Source organism: Excalfactoria chinensis, chromosome 9, assembly GCF_039878825.1.
Source record: "Excalfactoria chinensis isolate bCotChi1 chromosome 9, bCotChi1.hap2, whole genome shotgun sequence".
NCBI lineage: Eukaryota > Metazoa > Chordata > Aves > Galliformes > Phasianidae > Excalfactoria > Excalfactoria chinensis.
The window spans coordinates 2,680,051-2,699,078 of record NC_092833.1 but is presented as its reverse complement, the minus strand read 5'-3'; the positions used below and the strand labels follow the sequence as shown (position 1 = coordinate 2,699,078).

General features: G+C 36.8%; 1 protein-coding gene across 1 annotated transcript; it reads left to right on the top strand.

Moving 5' to 3' along the window:
- Positions 1 to 1,472: 1,472 nt before the first annotated feature.
- On the top strand, positions 1,473 to 17,239 carry RBP1 (retinol binding protein 1). Its single transcript, XM_072344650.1, has 4 exons — positions 1,473 to 1,545; positions 2,055 to 2,233; positions 13,455 to 13,556; positions 17,115 to 17,239. The coding sequence occupies exons 1-4, from the start codon at positions 1,473 to 1,475 to the stop codon at positions 17,166 to 17,168; spliced, it is 408 nt and encodes a 135-aa protein (XP_072200751.1). The 3' UTR covers positions 17,169 to 17,239.
- The last annotated feature ends 1,789 nt before the right edge of the window (positions 17,240 to 19,028 follow it).

Sequence of the window (19,028 nt, the reverse complement as noted above, 5' to 3'; positions counted from 1 at the left end):
TCATTTCTTCTGTACTTTCTCATTTCTACACAAAAGCAAAGCAGTAATGCTTTTTGAGTCTGCTATAAAGCAAAAGTTCCCTTGCTTCCTGTAGGTCATGGTAGTTAGGTACCTTTATATTGCCAAGACAGACTTCTGTTATGTGATGGGTACTTTGTGCTGAAATCCCAAACCTGTGGCATTTCAATATCTTTGTAGATAAGAATTTTCTTTCTAGTCAAGCTGCATTTGTTGTTTACATACGTCTTATATTGTTTGACTCTTAAACCTCTAGAAGTACTTAGATGCAATATACAAGTAATCTGTTTGAATTTTTCTTGCTTCGAAATTGGTGATTGCTCTTATTCTTACATAGTGGAAATGCTAAGTCAGGGCCTGAGACAATGACTGAATGCCTGGTAGGAAGGCAGGTGTATGCAGTGTACCCACATGACCAGAAGAATGGAGCCAGAATCCACTCCTTTCCAGACCTCATTTAAGGGCTGGCAGTAGAGGTGAGGGCATCTCTTGCCAGAGGTCCTACCTGAGGCTTTCCAAAGGCGAGCAGCTCTTTTCCTTCATTTCTGCATCTGCTGCTGCACTTGGGCTTGTCTTTGCTGCAGCCAAAGACTTTGCCACCCTGCTATAATCACAGTACTTTTTGTCCCACTACAGCATTACACCTTAAAACAGGATGCTGTTTTTAGTTCTAAGGGTTTTTTGTTTTCAATCACTTAGTGGCATTTTTTAAATATATATATATATATATATTTAGGAAACAAAATACTGCTGTGAAGGCGTATGAGAAGTTAATCACTATGAAGTGCTGCTTCTTTGCCCCAATATTGCTTAAATTATCTGAAAGTATGCATTCTGTTATGATGCAGCATTTATTCATGTATGGAAATAACTACTGCTTCTTACATCTAAATGTGTATTTTTGAGTTCTCAGCTGCCCAAACAGCTCCACAGGCAGAATTAAGGAGCTCATGGAATAAGTTAATACAGACGCAAATTGCTGCATGTGTGTAAACCTTCTTTTCCATAGAGAAGGCATAAAATACGTGAATATACTCAAGGAAGTAGGATATCCCTCAAAAAAGCACACAAGATATACTCTTGTATAGCCTTGGCTAATAACCTAAACTAAAGCCATTTAAAGGATCTTATTTCCTAGTGGCATTAAAAAAGAAGTTGTTCTGGTTAAAATGAATTTTCAGGTAATCAGTAGCTTTACAGAAGTTACAGGGAAGATGAATGTTTCATTCTGTTTAAATCAAGTCATCCCGCTGTCAGTAGAAATCTCAGAGGTTGAGCCTTGTGGAAGGATTTAAATGCAACACTTCAACAATAATCGGATTAGAAGGACTTGCATAGCTACATGGTCTAAAAACCAGATAAAAGAAACTGCAGTTCAGATGTGCCTCAGAGAAAGGCAGTGAGCTGTAAGGTGCAGAACCTGAGGCTGATTTTGACAATCACCCGAAGTAGGGATGCCTGCAGATTTCAATGGTTACTGGAAAATGATCAGCAATGACAATTTTGAGGAGTATCTCAAAGCACTGGGTAAGGTTACCTTCATGTTTCTTTAATAAACAATCAATAAATGCAAACCATCTTAATTTTCACATGAATCTATTTTACTTGTGCGGTCATAAAGCATTTTTGTGCAAAACAGTTTCTTCAGGTGCTAAGAATTCTCTGTCAAAATTCTCTTAAGCAGTTTACTTTTTAACATCACGGAGTTTCCATTTGTAGTGACTAAACTACACAGCTGAAAGAGGTAAGTGGCAGACTTCAAATTTAAAACCCAAATAATTTGGAAAAGAGGTGGTAATGTGCTTGGTGCAGTTTCGTGTGTTTGCATGTGATGAAATACGTAAATTGCTAGTATTCCTGTAGAAACAATAGTACCCTTATTAACTCAAATACAAGCAGCAAATCAAGACATGAATGCAATTAACAGAACTAGGCTGTGGACTCTTTCATTGTTCGCCTCATTTCTCCCAAGAGTTACAAGCCTCTTTCTGTGGTAGATGTTTCTCGATTAAAGTCTTTTTTTTTTTCTTTTTCAGATGTAAATGTTGCTGTAAGAAAAATAGCAAACTTGCTAAAACCTGACAAAGAAATCCTTCAGAATGGAGATCATATGATTATTAAAACGCTAAGCACTTTTAGGAACTACATCATGGAATTTGATGTAGGAAAGGAGTTTGAGGAGGATTTAGCTGGGGTGGATGATCGCAAATGCATGGTAAGAATTAGAACTGTAACAACCGACAAAATAAAAACAAGGCTATTAAGGCTTTGCATAGAGAACATTTAAAGCCATTTTTTGGTGGCTATTTCCAAAATTATACTTCTCAATCTGTTGAGACATGCACAGTTTTTAGCATGCCTTTATGTTAATGGAAAGTGATTGTAGTTAGAATCATGACAAAGTTCTAGCAATTAATGAATAGCAACTTCAATATTCTCAGTTATTCTGAAATATTTGTGAGTTTGAAAGACATCTGCATTCCGATTTTCAGAATCTCTTCACTGACAAATGCATTACAGCAGAAGAAATCAACTCATTGCAGGGCCAGGTATCCTTCCCCATCTGTAACAATGGTCAGGTGCTCAAAAGCTGTTGCTTTTTTATGTTCACTCCTTTCTGGGTGTATGTGGTAGAGCTGACATGTTAATTAGCCTAACTGGAACAAATCTTCACAATCAATAAGCAAACACTGAGGTCTCTGCCTTATGAGCTATATCTGCCTGCAAAAGAGACAATATTTTCCAGCTTATGATTGATAAATACCCATTATCAGGGAGAACTGGAGAATACCAAGTTCTTTAGATATATACAGCTGGACACTTTCTTTCATGTTTGAGAGTGTGATGCCTGTGACATCCTACAGTGAAGATGATAAGCAAAAGAAAATTATTTCAGCAGGGAATATAGAAAGTAATACAAAATAGAATTAATGGGTTTCCGTTCTTAGAAAGATGTTTCTGTATGCAGCATACTATTCTCTAACACTAGACTATGCTGACTTACTTTTGCTCTGTTAATGGCAGGAAAGTGAATGACCTGGAAGAACAGGGAAAAAAAGGGACAGGTGAGCAGTAAGCAAGGTTCTCAACTAATCACTCTTGTACTACTTGTTACAGAGGGTAAGAGTATGACAGAGCACAGGGAAAAAAAACTGCAGAATGGGGAAGTGTACGTGTTAAAGAGAAGTGGCCTAATATATGATTATCATGGCAGAATGATCTTCCTGTGTATAAGTCACTGAAGTCTTGTTCACCTTTCAGTTGTAAAACACATCTTTGAATCTGTCAGAGTACAATGTAATTACAGTATTTCAAAATCAATAGTATGCAGTGAGTAAAAGCTGAAAAGTTTTGCTGGGTCTAAATTTATAAGTCAAAGATATGACAATACTGATAGTCTTATGACAGTATAGGCTGCCTTTCTTGATTTCACTTAGCATTATTTTCCTTATAGTAGCTGGTCACTTGGTTACTGCTGGAAGCTTATCTGAGATAATTTGGATGGATAAACCTTAGCAGTTTTGGTTTTTTCCATCTTTAACCATCACTTTCTTTTCAGCAGAACATTTTTGGATGACTCCATTTCCTTAAAGGACAGTGGTGATATCAGTACTTCTATGATTTTATTTATCTTGGAAAGTGAAAACTTTCTGCTTAGTAGCATAACATTTCTCTGTTTTGTAAAACCAAGCTTTGGGAGAGCTGCCCACTCAGGAGAAAGCACTAATAAAAGGCAAGGTGCTGCCAAAAAGACAGTTGATATTGCCTGTATTCCAAGCAAGAAATGATTCCTGTCTAGTTTGTATTCAGGAAAAATGCATTGAACTTAAGGTACTCAGAGCATAATTCGATTCATACTGCTGCAAGGTCAGAATAAACTCCTATTAACATTACATGGCTCATTAAACTGTTTCAAACTGTTATTTCAGCAGGGTTCCTTTAATTCCGCAAATGGAATCCACAATTGTTAATCTGGTTTAGAGTAGGCATTGCAATGAATACTTTGCTGTTAGAAAAAGCAAGCACTAGTGATACTTGGAATTTTGGTAGGAAGTCCTCACAGGATGAGAAGATGCAAAATGAATTGTTTCTTTTTAGTAAGACAGAAGGTCAGCAATATGTGTCTTTACTGGATCCCCGTGGTTCAATCCTGTCATTTCTATACCTCCACAAATGTTGTCACTTTCTTTTTAAAAATTACTTCAATTTGAGCATTTGGGCTTCTAAGTATTTTCTCATTTACTACACTGGAAAAAGCTTTGTTCTAGAATGATAACTGATGGGAGATGTCTTTGTGTATGTGTGTATATTCTAGTCTTCTCTCAGATCTACCACTCCCTCTCTCTGCAGTAATATTCCCAGCTTCTTACTGGGATGATCTCTACATTTTAGGGATTTTAATTCAGAGGAAGTAATTTTCATGTAGTTTTGTGTTTCTGACCTTTTACAAACTACTGGTTCCTAGTAAAGAACGTTAATTCAGTAAACCTCTCTGAGGCTCCAGCAAACAGAGTTCCAGTTTAGGATCTGTCTCAGGCTCTCTCAAACTCTGGTTCAGTCTCTGTGCCTAAGTAGAGGAGCTGTTCCTTTTTGTTTGTTTGTTTTTGTTTGTTTTATATTGGATGCCTTTTTGGCATTACTGCACATTATAAGTAAGTGATGAAATCTCTAGAATATTTTGTCTTACACATTAAGATGTTATTAACTTCAAATGTCGCAGTGCTAGATTCATGTCTGCTAACTGAGACTAACTGCAGGCTTTGAGCCAGTTACTCACAAAAACACTTCTAACATTCTGAAGACTTTGTGGGCAGGTTGGTTTCGAGTGGGCTTAGCATTCCAGCTTTACATGTATCTGGAAAACTGTGGGAGATAGTAATGCAGTGTGCAAGCAGAAGTAATCAGATGAAAACCTGAGAACCTGACTTACCAAACTCCTTTTTAAATGACAAACCATTAGTTGTTATGTGCAATTGCATCTTGCTAAATTTACACAGGGAGCAAATCGGCTATGGACATTAATTTAAACAGTTAGTGTCTTAGAATTGATTCTGATCCTTGCACAAAATGAATTACATTTGTTGTTTGCTAATCTTTTTCTGAAATAGGATATATGCAAGTCATCTTTTTTTTTTTTTTTTTTTTTTTTAAGGTTCTTACGGTTTTATTTCAATAACAAAATAACCATTACTAAGAAATAAAACATGATGTACTAACCAGAATGCTTATTCTACTCCTCCTCCAAAGCCTGGAATGTGTCTCCCTTTCCCTCTTTGCTCCCACAAGCAAGGATTCAGAATAAACAATTTGAACATTTAAGTTCTGACCCTGACAGCAGCATCCCCTTTGATTTAAAACATGTCATTGCAATTCTGTTTGCTAGGAATGAAGATGCTGACAATCGCTGAAGCAAAGCTTCTAAAAATCTCATTTTTTTTATATATATATTTTTTACTATAGTGAACTTCAGTAAGCTTATCAGTGAGGTACAGAATGCCCACATTATAACCAGCTTGTCTTTCATAATGATCTGGGCAATTTTGTAATGGCACAAACACATTTCAGAGTTCTATAGTTATAGATATCCATTATGATATGTCACATGTGCCAGCACCACAAACAGCTGAGAAATGTTCTATATTGTGCTACCACCATTTTCCTATTAGTTAACTCTGTGAGTTTCTGTTGCTGCTTGGCTTACAGCAGAAATGATTAAATGGGAGGTTAGATTTATAGCTGCTTTTACTGGGTAGAACTGAAGTTGGTATGAGAACAAAAGACTGATAAAGGGTTTAGCATCCTCCCTAGCTACAGGATAGCTAAACACGTATAGTCTCTCTCCAGAAATGATATATTGCTATCAAGTCTAGGAATCCTATCACTCCTTTTTCTGTTGGAAGATGTTTAATAGACGTTTTCCTGTTGCAAAGACAAAACAAGCCCACATATTTCGTTTTTGGAGTTCTGTCTCTTTGGAAGATGTTACAGTGAACCCTTATTTCAAATGGATCCCTGAGTTACAATACTATAATAACTTGATTTCTTAATTTTCAATACAAACAGAATAATTTGTTAGATTTTGGAAAGAATGACTGGAATTCATAGGATGATCATAAACAAAACAAACAAGGAGTTTATTTCTCTCAATAGGTAAATCATCCTAGTAATTAAGGAATGTTTCTGCAGTTATTTTTAGAATACTTCTCTTTTGTAGGTGTTTGTCTTCATCATCCTAAGCTGCTTTTATGTAGACAAGAAAAATTGAGTATCTTAATTAAAACTTAAGGTAAGAGGAAGAGTAATGGGATGTAGGCCATTCATATTTCTGAATCAAATTTTAAGATCATCTATATCTTCAAATAATTTGTACTTTGGAACCCATTAACCAATGTATGTTGATAATGTCTTATGAAAACAGTCTCTTTCCATTTAAGTTCTTAACTACATTAGTGACCTTATTGGCAGCTTGTTCTGGTGCTCTGTAAGCATCTGAGACGGTGGAACTTCCCATGTTCTGGTTTGTGCCTGTTGCCCCTTGTGCTGTCACTGAACACTGCTGAAAAGTGCCTGACCCCCATCCTCTTCATCCAGTCTGAACTGTCCCATGTCCCATGTCTCTCAGCTTTACATTTCAGCCACCCAACTTGGTCTGAGCAAGAGTCTTCAGAATTACAACTGTAGTCTATAAAGGCTCACTGAAGTGTGGAAAGCCACAACTAAAATCCTCATATACCACTGCCCAGCCTTTCAATTGGGTTGCAAACAACTATCCATGAAAAAGATGGGCTGAGTTTGAGAATGAGTGGGTTACAGTAGAAGAGTACAGCAGCTTTCTTACATCTGAAGTGCCTGGCTGCTGCAGATCACATTGGAGCCAGGCACTCAGAGCCTGAATCCAGAGCTATTACTCTGTCTTCCCATGTGGCAAACCTTCCTGGAATTGTGCAATTCCCTCTTGCTGCAGGTGACTGGAATTTCCTAACTCCAAGTATTTAGTTCAGTAAGTCTTTTTTTTCCCCAAATCTATCAAAACTCAAATAATAATAATAACAATAATAATTAAAAAATAATAAAAAAATCTTAATTATGGCAAATATTGCTTAACTGTTACTGAACCTTAAAACTTCAAATCAGTTCTAGCTGTTATGATCTAAACCTACTGAAATTTGCTGCAATTTGTCATAGCGCATGTAGAGAAGGAGAAAGGAAATTACCCAACTTAGTAAGATTTGCTTCAGAAGTCCATGAAATGACTGAGATAAACATGGACCTAAACAAAAAAAAATTCCACTTTGAAAAAATAATTGCAAGAAGATAGAAGATTGCTTTAAGTAGCACTGGAAAGTAATTGAATGTTGTAATGACAAATGTACTTTTTTACTCTAGAATCTCCAAACTGTTATGGTGGATGTCTTGTCTAACTTGGGGTTCTTTGAAAAATTACCCATAGTTTTGATTCCTTGATTTGGTTTGTACATGTTCCCAGTATTTCTGGATCAGACTTTTCTTAGAAAACTAACTGCACTTAATTGGAAAGCACCTAATTGAAAGAGCAACAGAAAAACATGGGTTTTTTTGTTGTTGTTTTTTGTGCTTTTTTTTGGCTTGAGTGTGCTTTTTCTCAGTATCTTATCTGTCAACAACCTGCCAGATAGAGATTGGTGAGATCAAACAAGTTACTGGCTGGAGAGGTGACAGATGCTTAACATAATTGTTGCCCTCCTGTTAGCAATGTAGAGCATGCCTCCTATGCAAAAGGCCACAGGTAGTGACTATGATGTTAATGAATGTGCCTTCACCATTACGTTACACTGGCTGTGATATCAACAGAAGTTTATTCCATCAACACTTCAAATGGGGAATATTTTACCTGAGAACTGCTTATGAGGTGTAATTATATCACTTTGATAGTTCAGGTGAAAAAGCTTTATCTTGAGCATCCAATTAGTATCTAATATTATATATTGCTGTGTTTGACTGGAAATTCTAGAATACATTATTTGGCATTATTTGGAAATGTAGGACACATCTCAAAGTGGATTTTCCCGTATCAGCTATCTGATCCAAACAATTGCTTTCCATAGTTAATTTTTTCCTAAATCGTAATTACAGTTGTAAAATGACTAGTCATTCCCATAGGCACAGAATTACTGAGTTGAGACAGAGCATGGATTGTATCATGCAGTCTTAGGGCACTGCGGTCATTTGCTGTGCTGTAATATAGATATAACACTGTGAAGGGAAGCAGAAGAAAAATGGAAACTGTACTGCTGTGTTTCTCCCCAAGATGGGAAATCAATAACATTTGTGATGAAAGATGGTAGCTGCAATTCATATTTGTAAATGTAGTATGTCAAAAATCTATGTAGCATCAGCAAAAAATGTTCATTGGATACTTAAGGAAAAAATTGCATTTCATTCGCCTGTAAAATACACTAGATATCTTCAGCTGGACAGCACACAACACAAGCTAGCACATAAGGAACAGCCAATGTGGGAATGTGAAACACTGTGCACTGCCAACATCAAATGTTTATGCAATTTGACATAACTGGGAAATGCAGATTTTTCTGATAAATCAGTTTGTCTGATGAGTATTTCAATAAATGAAACAATTCAGTACATCTGGCTGTAGGTCAGTGTGCCTTACTACCAGAAGCTAGAAGTATTATCTTATTATCTACTGTAATTTGACAAGGTTTCACTGCTGTTACTGCCACTTGATCTAGTGCTAGATCAGATTGCCCAGGGCCCCATCCAGCTCGCCTTAAAAACCTCCAGGGACAAGGCATCCACAACCTCTCCGAGCCTCTACAGCACCGCACTGCTATCTCAATAGTGAACTTCCCCCAACAAGGTTCATTCTACATCTCTCTTCCTTTAGTTTAAAACCATTTCCCCTTGTTCTATCCCTGTCTACCCATGTAAAAAGTTGAATTCCCTCATGTTTATAAACCCTCTTTAAATACTGGAAGGCTGCAATGAGATCTCCTCACAGCCTTCTCCATGCTGAACAGGCTCTGTTCCTTCAGCTTATCTTCACAGGAGGGGAGCTCCATTCCTTGGATCATCCTCATAGTCCTCCTCTGGACCCTCTCCAAAATCTTCACATCCTTCCTGTGTTGGGGGCCCTGAACTTGGATGCAGTACTTCAGCTGGGGCCTCACAAAGGTGGAACAGAGAACAATCATCTCCCTTACCTTGCTGGCCACCCTTCTAATGATGGAAACCAGGATAACCTTGGCCTTCTGGACTGTGAGCACACACTGCTGGCTCATGTTCACTTTTTCACCAGCCTGAACCCTTAAGTCCTTCTCAGCAGGGCTACTCTCAAGGAGTTCTTCCATCAGCTTGTATACAGTATAGTTCTTTGTAAAATAATCCATCTCTTTCTAGCAGGCAGAAATACTATCAGTCTTTAGGACTTCTGGAAAAAGATACAATATCGGCCTCTTCTCTCTCTTTCTTAATTACAGCGTGTAGTTATATGTCAGGAACAACTCATTTAATACAAAAGAGGTACAATATTGTTGGTTAGAATTTTTGAGATAAGTCAAATTGAAGAAAGACCATTAATCACACTGTCCACTAATCACATTAATCAACATTTTCTGCAGATGTTTCCTATAGAATTACATATATTTCTCTCAAGATATATCAGTCCTAGGTTTCAGTTTGATCTAATAAGCAAGCAATGAGGTAAAGAACATAAGCAAGAAATCCTTGATCAGTATTCTCCTCTAATTGCTGACTGCATGGTGCTAGTGTTTTTATAGCTCATTGAAATGATATATACTGATTAATGACACGTAGTACATTTCTAACAAGTTCTATCACACTGTTCATCTTTGGGTGATGCAAGGGAAGAACTTAAGCTGCAAGAATACAGCTTTAATAGAAAATCAGCATAATACAGAATTTGAAGACCTTAGAGAATTCAAGCACCACCTGTTTCAAGTTCTTAATTGCCTGTATTATTTCCCCACCATTTTTTGTTTCTTCCAGACATTTTTTTTTCTTTATGCTGCCATTATGTTGTTGTTAAGTTAACGTGGGAATTTAAAGGGACTCTCTGGAGAATGTGAAAAGTGGTAAGGAATACATAAATAGTTTATTTTCCACTTAAAATATGAACAGCATTAGCAGTTATGCATGCAAAAGAAAGTCTACTTTTTTGGAGCTACAGTGTCTCCCAGTCAATAGTCACTGAAAAAAACATTCCATATAAACAAAGAAAGGAGCAAGGAGAGTGTCTATGCCAAAAGGAGAACTCTACAACAATTCTTCTTCTTCTTTACAACAAAAGGACAAATATGTACCGATAGTTTTGGAATGTTATTATGTTCTGGCTCAAATATTTGGAAATGCTATAAGGCAAGTATTGCTGTCTTGCTTCTGGGAAAGGGTAGATTATGAGCAGCAACCGGTGCGCTTACAACAGCCATAACAATTCCAATCTCAACTAATACTTCACTGTCTCGGTAGAGTTATTAGGAACTGAAGAACTTACTGTTCCTCTTTGATCTGACTTAAAAGAGAAATTTCTATCTTTTGTGTTATTTGGGCCTTACATCAGAATTTAGAATATGACCTACAGAAAGAAAATATAAAAATGCTACCAATTAATCTTATTGTTATGAAGCAGTTGTTTCTGATAACAAGAAGATAACATTACGTTCCTTTGCAATATAATATATTCTATCCTTTATAACCTTCATAGCAAATACAAAAATCAGAAACTCTACGATGTCCTCCACCCCATCAGTAGTTATATTTCTGAAAAGGAAGCCAAAGGATAACATCTGGGAATTCTGATGAAATGGCATGGTTAACAGTCTGTGACATTTTATTCTCTGTGGTTGTCACTGAATCACCAAAAGCAATATCTAATCTTGAATAGAAAAAACAAACAACAAAGAGAAAAAAAATAGTGCGTTTCCTGAGATGAAAATGTTTTTAAAACTCTCAGAGGCTGAAAAAGTTCTTTGTGTTGCTACAAACATTTCTCTATTGTCCCCAATATACTGTGAACAGGTGAAATATCACAACTAGTAACTTCCACAGTAACTGACTTTGCATGTGAGTAGTTCTAATAATGTTGGATCTGATTTTATCATGGTTTATTGCCTTGGAACTCACATGTAATGGTGCGAAATTTAACTTTACAGCTAATCTAACAATTTATCTATGATTAAGCTAGTGCTTAATGGATAGAAATAAGTACTTCTACTAAGAAAATCTGCATATACAAATGACTTATCCCCCAGTATCTCTTGCATCTGTAAGTCACTGGCAGAAATAAAGTTCACTTTCTGATATATTCATGGTTTAGAATCATCAGAAATCCTTTGAGATACTTAGTGTTATTTGTTATCTTCTACTCTCCACCTGGATATCCATAGATTCAAAATAGATATGTAAAAGGATATGAACAATGGCAATTACATTAACCCTCTTAACTACAGCTTTGTCACAATGTGTTGTCCCTCCTTGCATTAGCATTTTAAACATTGAAAGGAGATAGCATTTTTTTTAAGTGTTATCTGCTACTAGGTTTATATGCATCATTTTATATGACTGAACAGAAAAAATGCCAATTCATTTTACAGATCAGAGAGATTTTTAGTGAGGACAAATAAGTCTGGCTTTCATGGAGCTCTTGGAACGGGTCCAGGGGAGGGCCACTAAGATGATCAGAGGCTGAAGCATCTCTCCTATGAAGAATGGTGGAGGGAACTGGGCTTGTTTAGCTTGGAGAAGAGAAGGCTGCAGGGAGACCTCATTGTGGCCTTCCAATATTTGAAAGGAGCGTATAAACAGAAGGGGGAATGGCTGCTTACAAGGATGGATAGTGATAAGACAAGGTGGAATCATTTGAAACTGAGACAGGAGAGGTTTAGGTTGGATCTTAGGAGGAAGCTTTTCACACAGAGGATGGTGACGCACTGGAACAGGTTGCCCAAGGAGTTGTGGATGCCCCATCCTTGGAGGCATTCAAGGCCAGGCTGGATGTGGCTCTGGGCAGACTGGTCTGCTGGTTGGTGACCCTGCACACAGCAGGGGGTTGAAACTGGATGATCATTGTGGTTCTTTTCAATCCAGGTCATGCTATGATTTTGTGATTCTTAAGAAACCCTGTATGGTGCAAACAGACTATATTGGATCACTCACAATGCCTTGCCTACAATCATCTTTGCTGGCACTCTTTCCGGTGATTCATTTTCCATGCTTGTCTACCCTAAAGCTTCCCATGGGTGGAGAATGCTGGCTGTACTCATTTATAGATGGTGGTTATCATGGTTATCATTTCAGAATTAATCGCTTGTGATATGCACAAATTAAATAAATAGGTCAGCATAGTTCTTCAATGTTGAACTTAATTTAATTCATAGCTGAAAAACATAGGGTGGCTTCTTTCCTTAGAAGACACACAGGATGGATGCATTAAGTTTTCCTTTAATAATAGATCAGAATTTATCCATATCTGGCTGCTTATACAGGTAGTGGCCTGACGATTTACACAAGGTAGACAGTAATTCTGTAGCTATTCCTCAGATTAATTTCATTCAAGCTGGTTTTAAAGCAGTGTGCTAATATCTGTGCTAAGCTATCCTAATGCAGCACAAATTGCCACTAATCTTTCCTTTCCCTCAAAAAAACTTTACAGAATGTTGCTCTTTGTATCTTAAAGAGAAGTTAAAACATACTGTTAATAAAGACTAGCCACAGTAACAAGTGGAAGGATGCACTCTCATACATTTAAGTAATTTAATAAGTTCTACTGAACTACTCAAGGTAGTGCAGGTATTCATGAAAGTGCTGTGCTACATCTTGAACACCTTACTTGTATTCTACCAGTCCTGGCTCAACTACTACTCCAGCTAAACAAAGCAGGATGCTGGCAATGTTATCACTTTACTAATACTTCTAAATGACTCTGCTCAATGACAGAAGACAGATGAAGATATGGGGTGGGGAAAAAAGCCAGTATTTACAATTCTTTCTTGTATAACTGGGGCTACCAGTAAGTGGGCGCTGTGTTCAGTTAGATCAGCTGTCCTTGTGGTAGAAAAAGACCTGAATCTCAGGATTTTAGCTCTTCTTACAAATACAGTATTAGACTGTATATCCCTTCTGCTGTTGTATTTGTCAGCAGGGAAAAAGAAGTGCACTGTTACATAATGGTTTTTGTGTGATTTTTTTTCTTGCACTTAAACAGCTTTATCTCACCCTCACAGGTTTTGACAGGCAGTTGGGAAGCAACTTGCTCTTTAAGCAAATTTCTTTTCTAATTATCCTAAGTACTACAATACTCCACAATTATTATTCTTATGAGATTCATTAGTCTATTACATTAGAGAGTAGTTTTTCTTTAAGGAAACTAATCAAAATATCATGACATACCACAGTAATGCTGAACATGCCCATTTTCTTAGACCACAGTTTCTTGGGATGGAGATAAGTTACTTTGTGTACAGAAAGGAGAAAAAGAAGATCGTGGTTGGACTCAGTGGATTGAAGGAGATGAAATGCACCTGGTAAGATCATATAATGGGTCCTAAGTGCCATCCTTTTATTTACTGAAATGGATAGATTTAGTGCTGTGTTATCTTGGCATTCTTTGACATAATTAAGTACTGGTGCTGTATTTGACTTGCTTCTAAAGTAACAATTTAATTTGACACCATTATTCTTTCATGTTCCTTACAAAGACTGCCTCATTTCTAAACAGTACTGTTTCTGATAATTGTCAGTTCAGACATACCAGTTTGAAATGTTTATGCTGAGGAAACCATTTAACAGAATGCTCCTTGTACACTCAGTGAAATACACAGTATGGGAGCTTGTAAAATTACACACCCAACACTAAGCTGCAAGGGGAAAATATACCATTGTTCTTTTAAAATAGTTACAGCCCAAACTGCATTATAGCCCAGAGAAATAAAAAAGCAATTAAGCTTTTGAAATGTCATGCTCTCTCTGATCACCATTCCCATCTTTCCAAGTTAACAGGATCTGAAAGAAGACGCCTATTCTTTTTTTACATAGCTCTTCATAGCATACTCATCATATAGGATAAAATGCACTCTTCCTGCTGAGATAATAAATCCAACTTTAATTTCATTCCTGTGCTCAGTACTGTTAGCATTCTACATTCTAAATTAATATTCTCTAAATATCCAAATCAGAAAATGTTATAAATGAAATCTTTGCAAAAGTACCCTAAGCCTCTTAATACTAAATAAGAAATAGTAAAGGTCCCAGAAACAAGTATGGAGAAGGAATGTATGTGATGGACCTTGCCATCTGGACTACATACTTGATGTAATGCAGGTAGGGATGGAAGTAAATTTATAGCTGCGGTCATGGCCTCAACAGAAGTAGAGGTGAAGCAATGAAAATGAGACTGCAGAATTTTCTGTGTCATGGTTTCAAGTGCAACAGCAGAAGGGAGCCCTTTCCTCCTCCTTTCAAGGAAAAGGAAAGAAAAATGATCCAACGAAGAAAGGAGAGATTACAAATTTACTACAAATGGTAAAGGAATGTGTGGTTTCAATTAATAGCCCAAATTGGAGAGAGAGGAAGGCTACCATCACTGCTGGAACCTGGAAGTGCCTCACCCCTGTCACCTGGAATTAGAGATCATGTGGGGAACTATGGAAGTTCTTGGGAATAGCAGTTTTCTCAGAGTTGGAACTCATAAGAAACTGCTAAAGAGCATAGGGTCAGGAGTACAGCTCCACAGTGCACCATGCCTCTGCAACTAACAGCCTGCTGCGAGATGACATAAAATGGAATACGGATAAAACCAGGACAAAACATTCCCTCAATCTGCATGTAAACACTAGAGCAGTTCCACACTACCTCCCAGATTAACAGCACTTGGTGCTGTGACCCCAAGCCATTTCAGAATCTCTGCAAGCAAACAGGTTGCAATTAGCCACGCTGTGTCTGACCTTGAAGCTCAGCTTATTCCTTGCTGCACTTAACCCACATGAAGTGATGGCACCAGTTGCTCTCAGATTTCCTTGGCCTCCATTTTGGGAAGTCCAGGTTCTTGTCCCCCTGCAATCTTTCTCTCATTCCATTTACTACTCCCAACACTTTTTGTTTTTTCAGTCTAGACTTCTGCTGTCTTTACTCTGACTCATGCACTAGCCATGCAACCTGGCCATGAACCTGCAGGCCAGACCATTTTCTATGCTTAAACCTGTCAAGAGTCATATCTGAGAAGTCATAAATTCAGATTCTGGTGCCACTGTTGCCTAGTGCTACTTTAGGTACCCTAACATAACCTGACTGATCTGATGCTTTTGCTTCAAAAGGCTGTGAAGAGAACTATGTCATACCTGCCAGCACATACAGGTATCCATGCACTAACACTTGTACAATTCACAGTGATCCTGTCCATCATGCTCCCAAAAGCCAGTACAGTTACTTCATGCAAAAGAAGTACCCAAATATTTTAGAAGCCAGTCCTCAATGTTTTATCACATTTTATATTTCATGAACTTAAAATGATGTCCTCTTTATTCCTCTGAATCCTCATTAATATAATTCTCTCCATTACACATGCAGTGAAATAGTTCCATTTAGTATCTTACTTTTGATCAGCCAAGATTACTGGGCTTTGTACTCCTGAGAGTACTTTGATACAATGGGCAGTTCAATAGTTTTATGATGCTATTGAACTTTACACAATGAGCCAAGTGTTAATTTAATTCCTTCCACGGTTCTGTAGAAAGTAGTACCACATCCTTTAGTAGTTTATCACTTCCTATTTTTACCATTTCAATCTATGATCTGCACTTTGTAGTTCTTTTTCCTCCTTGGATTCTGCTTTATGTGAGTGACTTATTTGACCATTCTCCATTTCCTTTTGAGTTTTATTGCCATTTTCTATTGTATTGATTGCTTCTGCTCTGCAGGTTTTTATCTCTGTCAGCAGATCTCTTTGCACTTACTGCACAGTCTTTCTTTTGGGTTCCCTATATATACAGTGAACAAAACCAGTCTCAACTAAAATCACGGTACCAGTCTGCTTGTTTCATCAATTCATCATGAAGCACCTTCCTTTTACTACTGCCTGGTAACACATGCCAATAAGGTTATTGAGCTAGTGTAAGTTCTTCTTAATAAGTCATTTTAACACTTATAAAGAAATACAAGGAAATGTGCACAACTTCCCAGTTAACTGTACCTCCTATTCCCTCAAAATATCCTGACAACTTTATTTAAGTCTTATCTTAAAATAGGAAGTACAGCCTTTCTGCTGCATCATATATAATCTTTCTCTATGCATTCCTTAATTTTCTTCTTCCAGGAAAACCAGTCAGCAGCTCCACAAACTCCCACAAAATCTGTGCAAAACAAGTGTAACGTCAACAGTTTCAGTAATATTAAAGTACGATTAAACTGCATCTTCAGTGATAGGTGAACAACAGTAGGTCTCATAAATCAATGTACATTTTTATAAGCAGTTAAATATAACAATTATTAGCAAGCAAAGATTTCTTAAAAGCTATTTTGGAACACAAAAGACCAGAGGGCAGCGTTAGGCATCTAACATGGCCAAGTACAGTTAAAGCTCACTGCTGTGCTGTGGTTTATAGACGTAGTTCAGCTCTTGTATGCAGTTACCTGTCCCATCCTACCCATGACCACTGGTTTGCTAGAATGGGCTGTTGGCACTTTTCTGGGTTTGTAAGTTTGAACTACTGATCATAAACATATAGGCTCAGAATTTGTTACTTAGATCCATCCCAAATACCTTGTTTATATGTCCAAAATATAGAATTCTCATTTCAAAGACCTAAGCAGTTGCACACACAAATAATCAATAATGCCCCTGGAACACATTTGGTCTTCTAAGATCTGAGATACTCAAATAACTTCTCTTACTCCACCTTTCTCCAGGAAATAAGCCCAAACCAAGTGGTACTATTAGGATTAAAACCAGGCTAAATTATGTACAATCTATACAATCTAATTTGATAAGAAATTCCATATTGAAATTAATCTCAACATACCCAAGAATATATAATGCACATGTCCTATGTAAAAGATGTAATTTTAAAATTATTTTCTCTTCCTAGGAAATAAGAGTGTGTGGAGTCAAATGTAAGCAGGTCTTTAAGAAGGTGCAGTGAGCCTACTGCTGATACAGAAGTGAAGAACTGTAGAATGTACAGACTTGCCACCAAATCTCCAAGCACTAGTAATGAACATCATCAGCAATGAGAATTAATACAGAGACGAAGATTAAATTAGAACTGTATAGCCAAAACTATTTTTAACAAATTATTTTGAATAAATAATTGCAAATAAAACCCCATTAAAGTTACTAAACACTATAAATGGGTGTGTACCATAATTCTTGACTACACCAAAACTGAGGCTGTTTGGTAAAAAGCAAGATACTGTAGTTAAAGGACACATGGGCACATATTTTACTTACAATGAAAATAACCTCTCTATAGCCTTAACAAGGGTCCTTAATTTAATATTGTTTCCAGGCAATGAATTGTCATAGGGAAGTGAATGAGAACTGCAGTGTGTGACCAATGGGAAACTCTCATCCTACTGAAGCCAGTGAGAATTTTACCACCAGCTCCAATGGATCAGTACTTCACTGAAAGTATTCCACCAAAACAGAAGATTTGATTTCTTAAATTAAGTAAGGCCATGGATCAATAATCTGGAAAAACAGCAATTACAGAATTATGGCCAAGAGGCAATTCCTTTCTAAATGCCTTAGCCAATGACTGACTATTCGTTTTCTTTCTTATTCTGATGAAACAAACAGTAAGGTTATAGCTAGTAGCTACATAATTGTACTCACACCGTACAAAAGAGATAGCTAACAGTGCTTTGTACAACACAATTTTCAGATTTTATTAGGACTCATCATTGTGCTCATACTCTCGTGCAACATACAGAAAAGCACTAACCTCGTACATTGTACTAAACGTTCTTACGGGTTTAAGTAAGATGTCCACTAATTTAGGAGGCCCCTCAAGGAAACGGCACTTCTGAGTCATACATTTCCTTCTTTTCACCTGTTTTCAACTTAATTTAGCAATAATCATTTAGTGTGATCCTCAACTGTTTTATTCATGGTTTCTGTGATTATTCACCACCTGATCTACCCCTGCCATTACAGAAGAAAAAAGAGAAAAGTACTAAGTCAGCATACAGGATTAGAACCTCAAATGATTAAGGAATAAGACTTGCATAAGACCAAAGAAGATTCAGAAGGACCCTAAGGCATACAGCAAATGCAGAGGATTGGGTAGAGAATTGAACCACTTCATAGTAACATGATCTAGAGAGAAAACAGGATACTCTCTTAAGAGCAGGAAAATATTTTTTGAACAAGTTGATGATGTAGTATCTAATGGTGTGACCTGTATAGATGATATTTTCATTTGCAAATTGTTGTGTTTTTTTCTGTTTGACATTAACAAGTCAAAATATACACATTAATTTTAGTGGGTGAAAATGAGTGTAAAATAATTATCTCAGTATTTGAAGTTTAAATAATTGATGTGAGAAAAAAAAAATCTAATCAGACCTATACAAAATACATGTAATATATGTAAGCCTAAGAAGGGCTGTTAATTTTTTATTTTATACATATTAAATATTTTATATTTTTATTCTAGAAATCCAGGATTTCTTAATTGTTAACGAAATGCTTTACACAGACAAAGGAATACAAATCAGACTGCATTACCTGAAGAGGTAGTTTTAATATTAATTAATAATATGAAATGTATGGTATTGTGAAACACCTATAATGTCAGTAAAGAGTTTAATCTTCAAATATTTCTGCAGTGATGCAAATGAAGTACATCAACCCTTGTGATTTCCACGTACTTTGAGACTATACCACTGTGTTCTCCCAGTCTTTTCTAATCTCTGGCTCAAGCCAGAAGATGCTATCTCAGTATTTAATAACCTTCACCATCTTTTTCTTTCATAAAAATCTCAAGTCATTTTTGAGATCA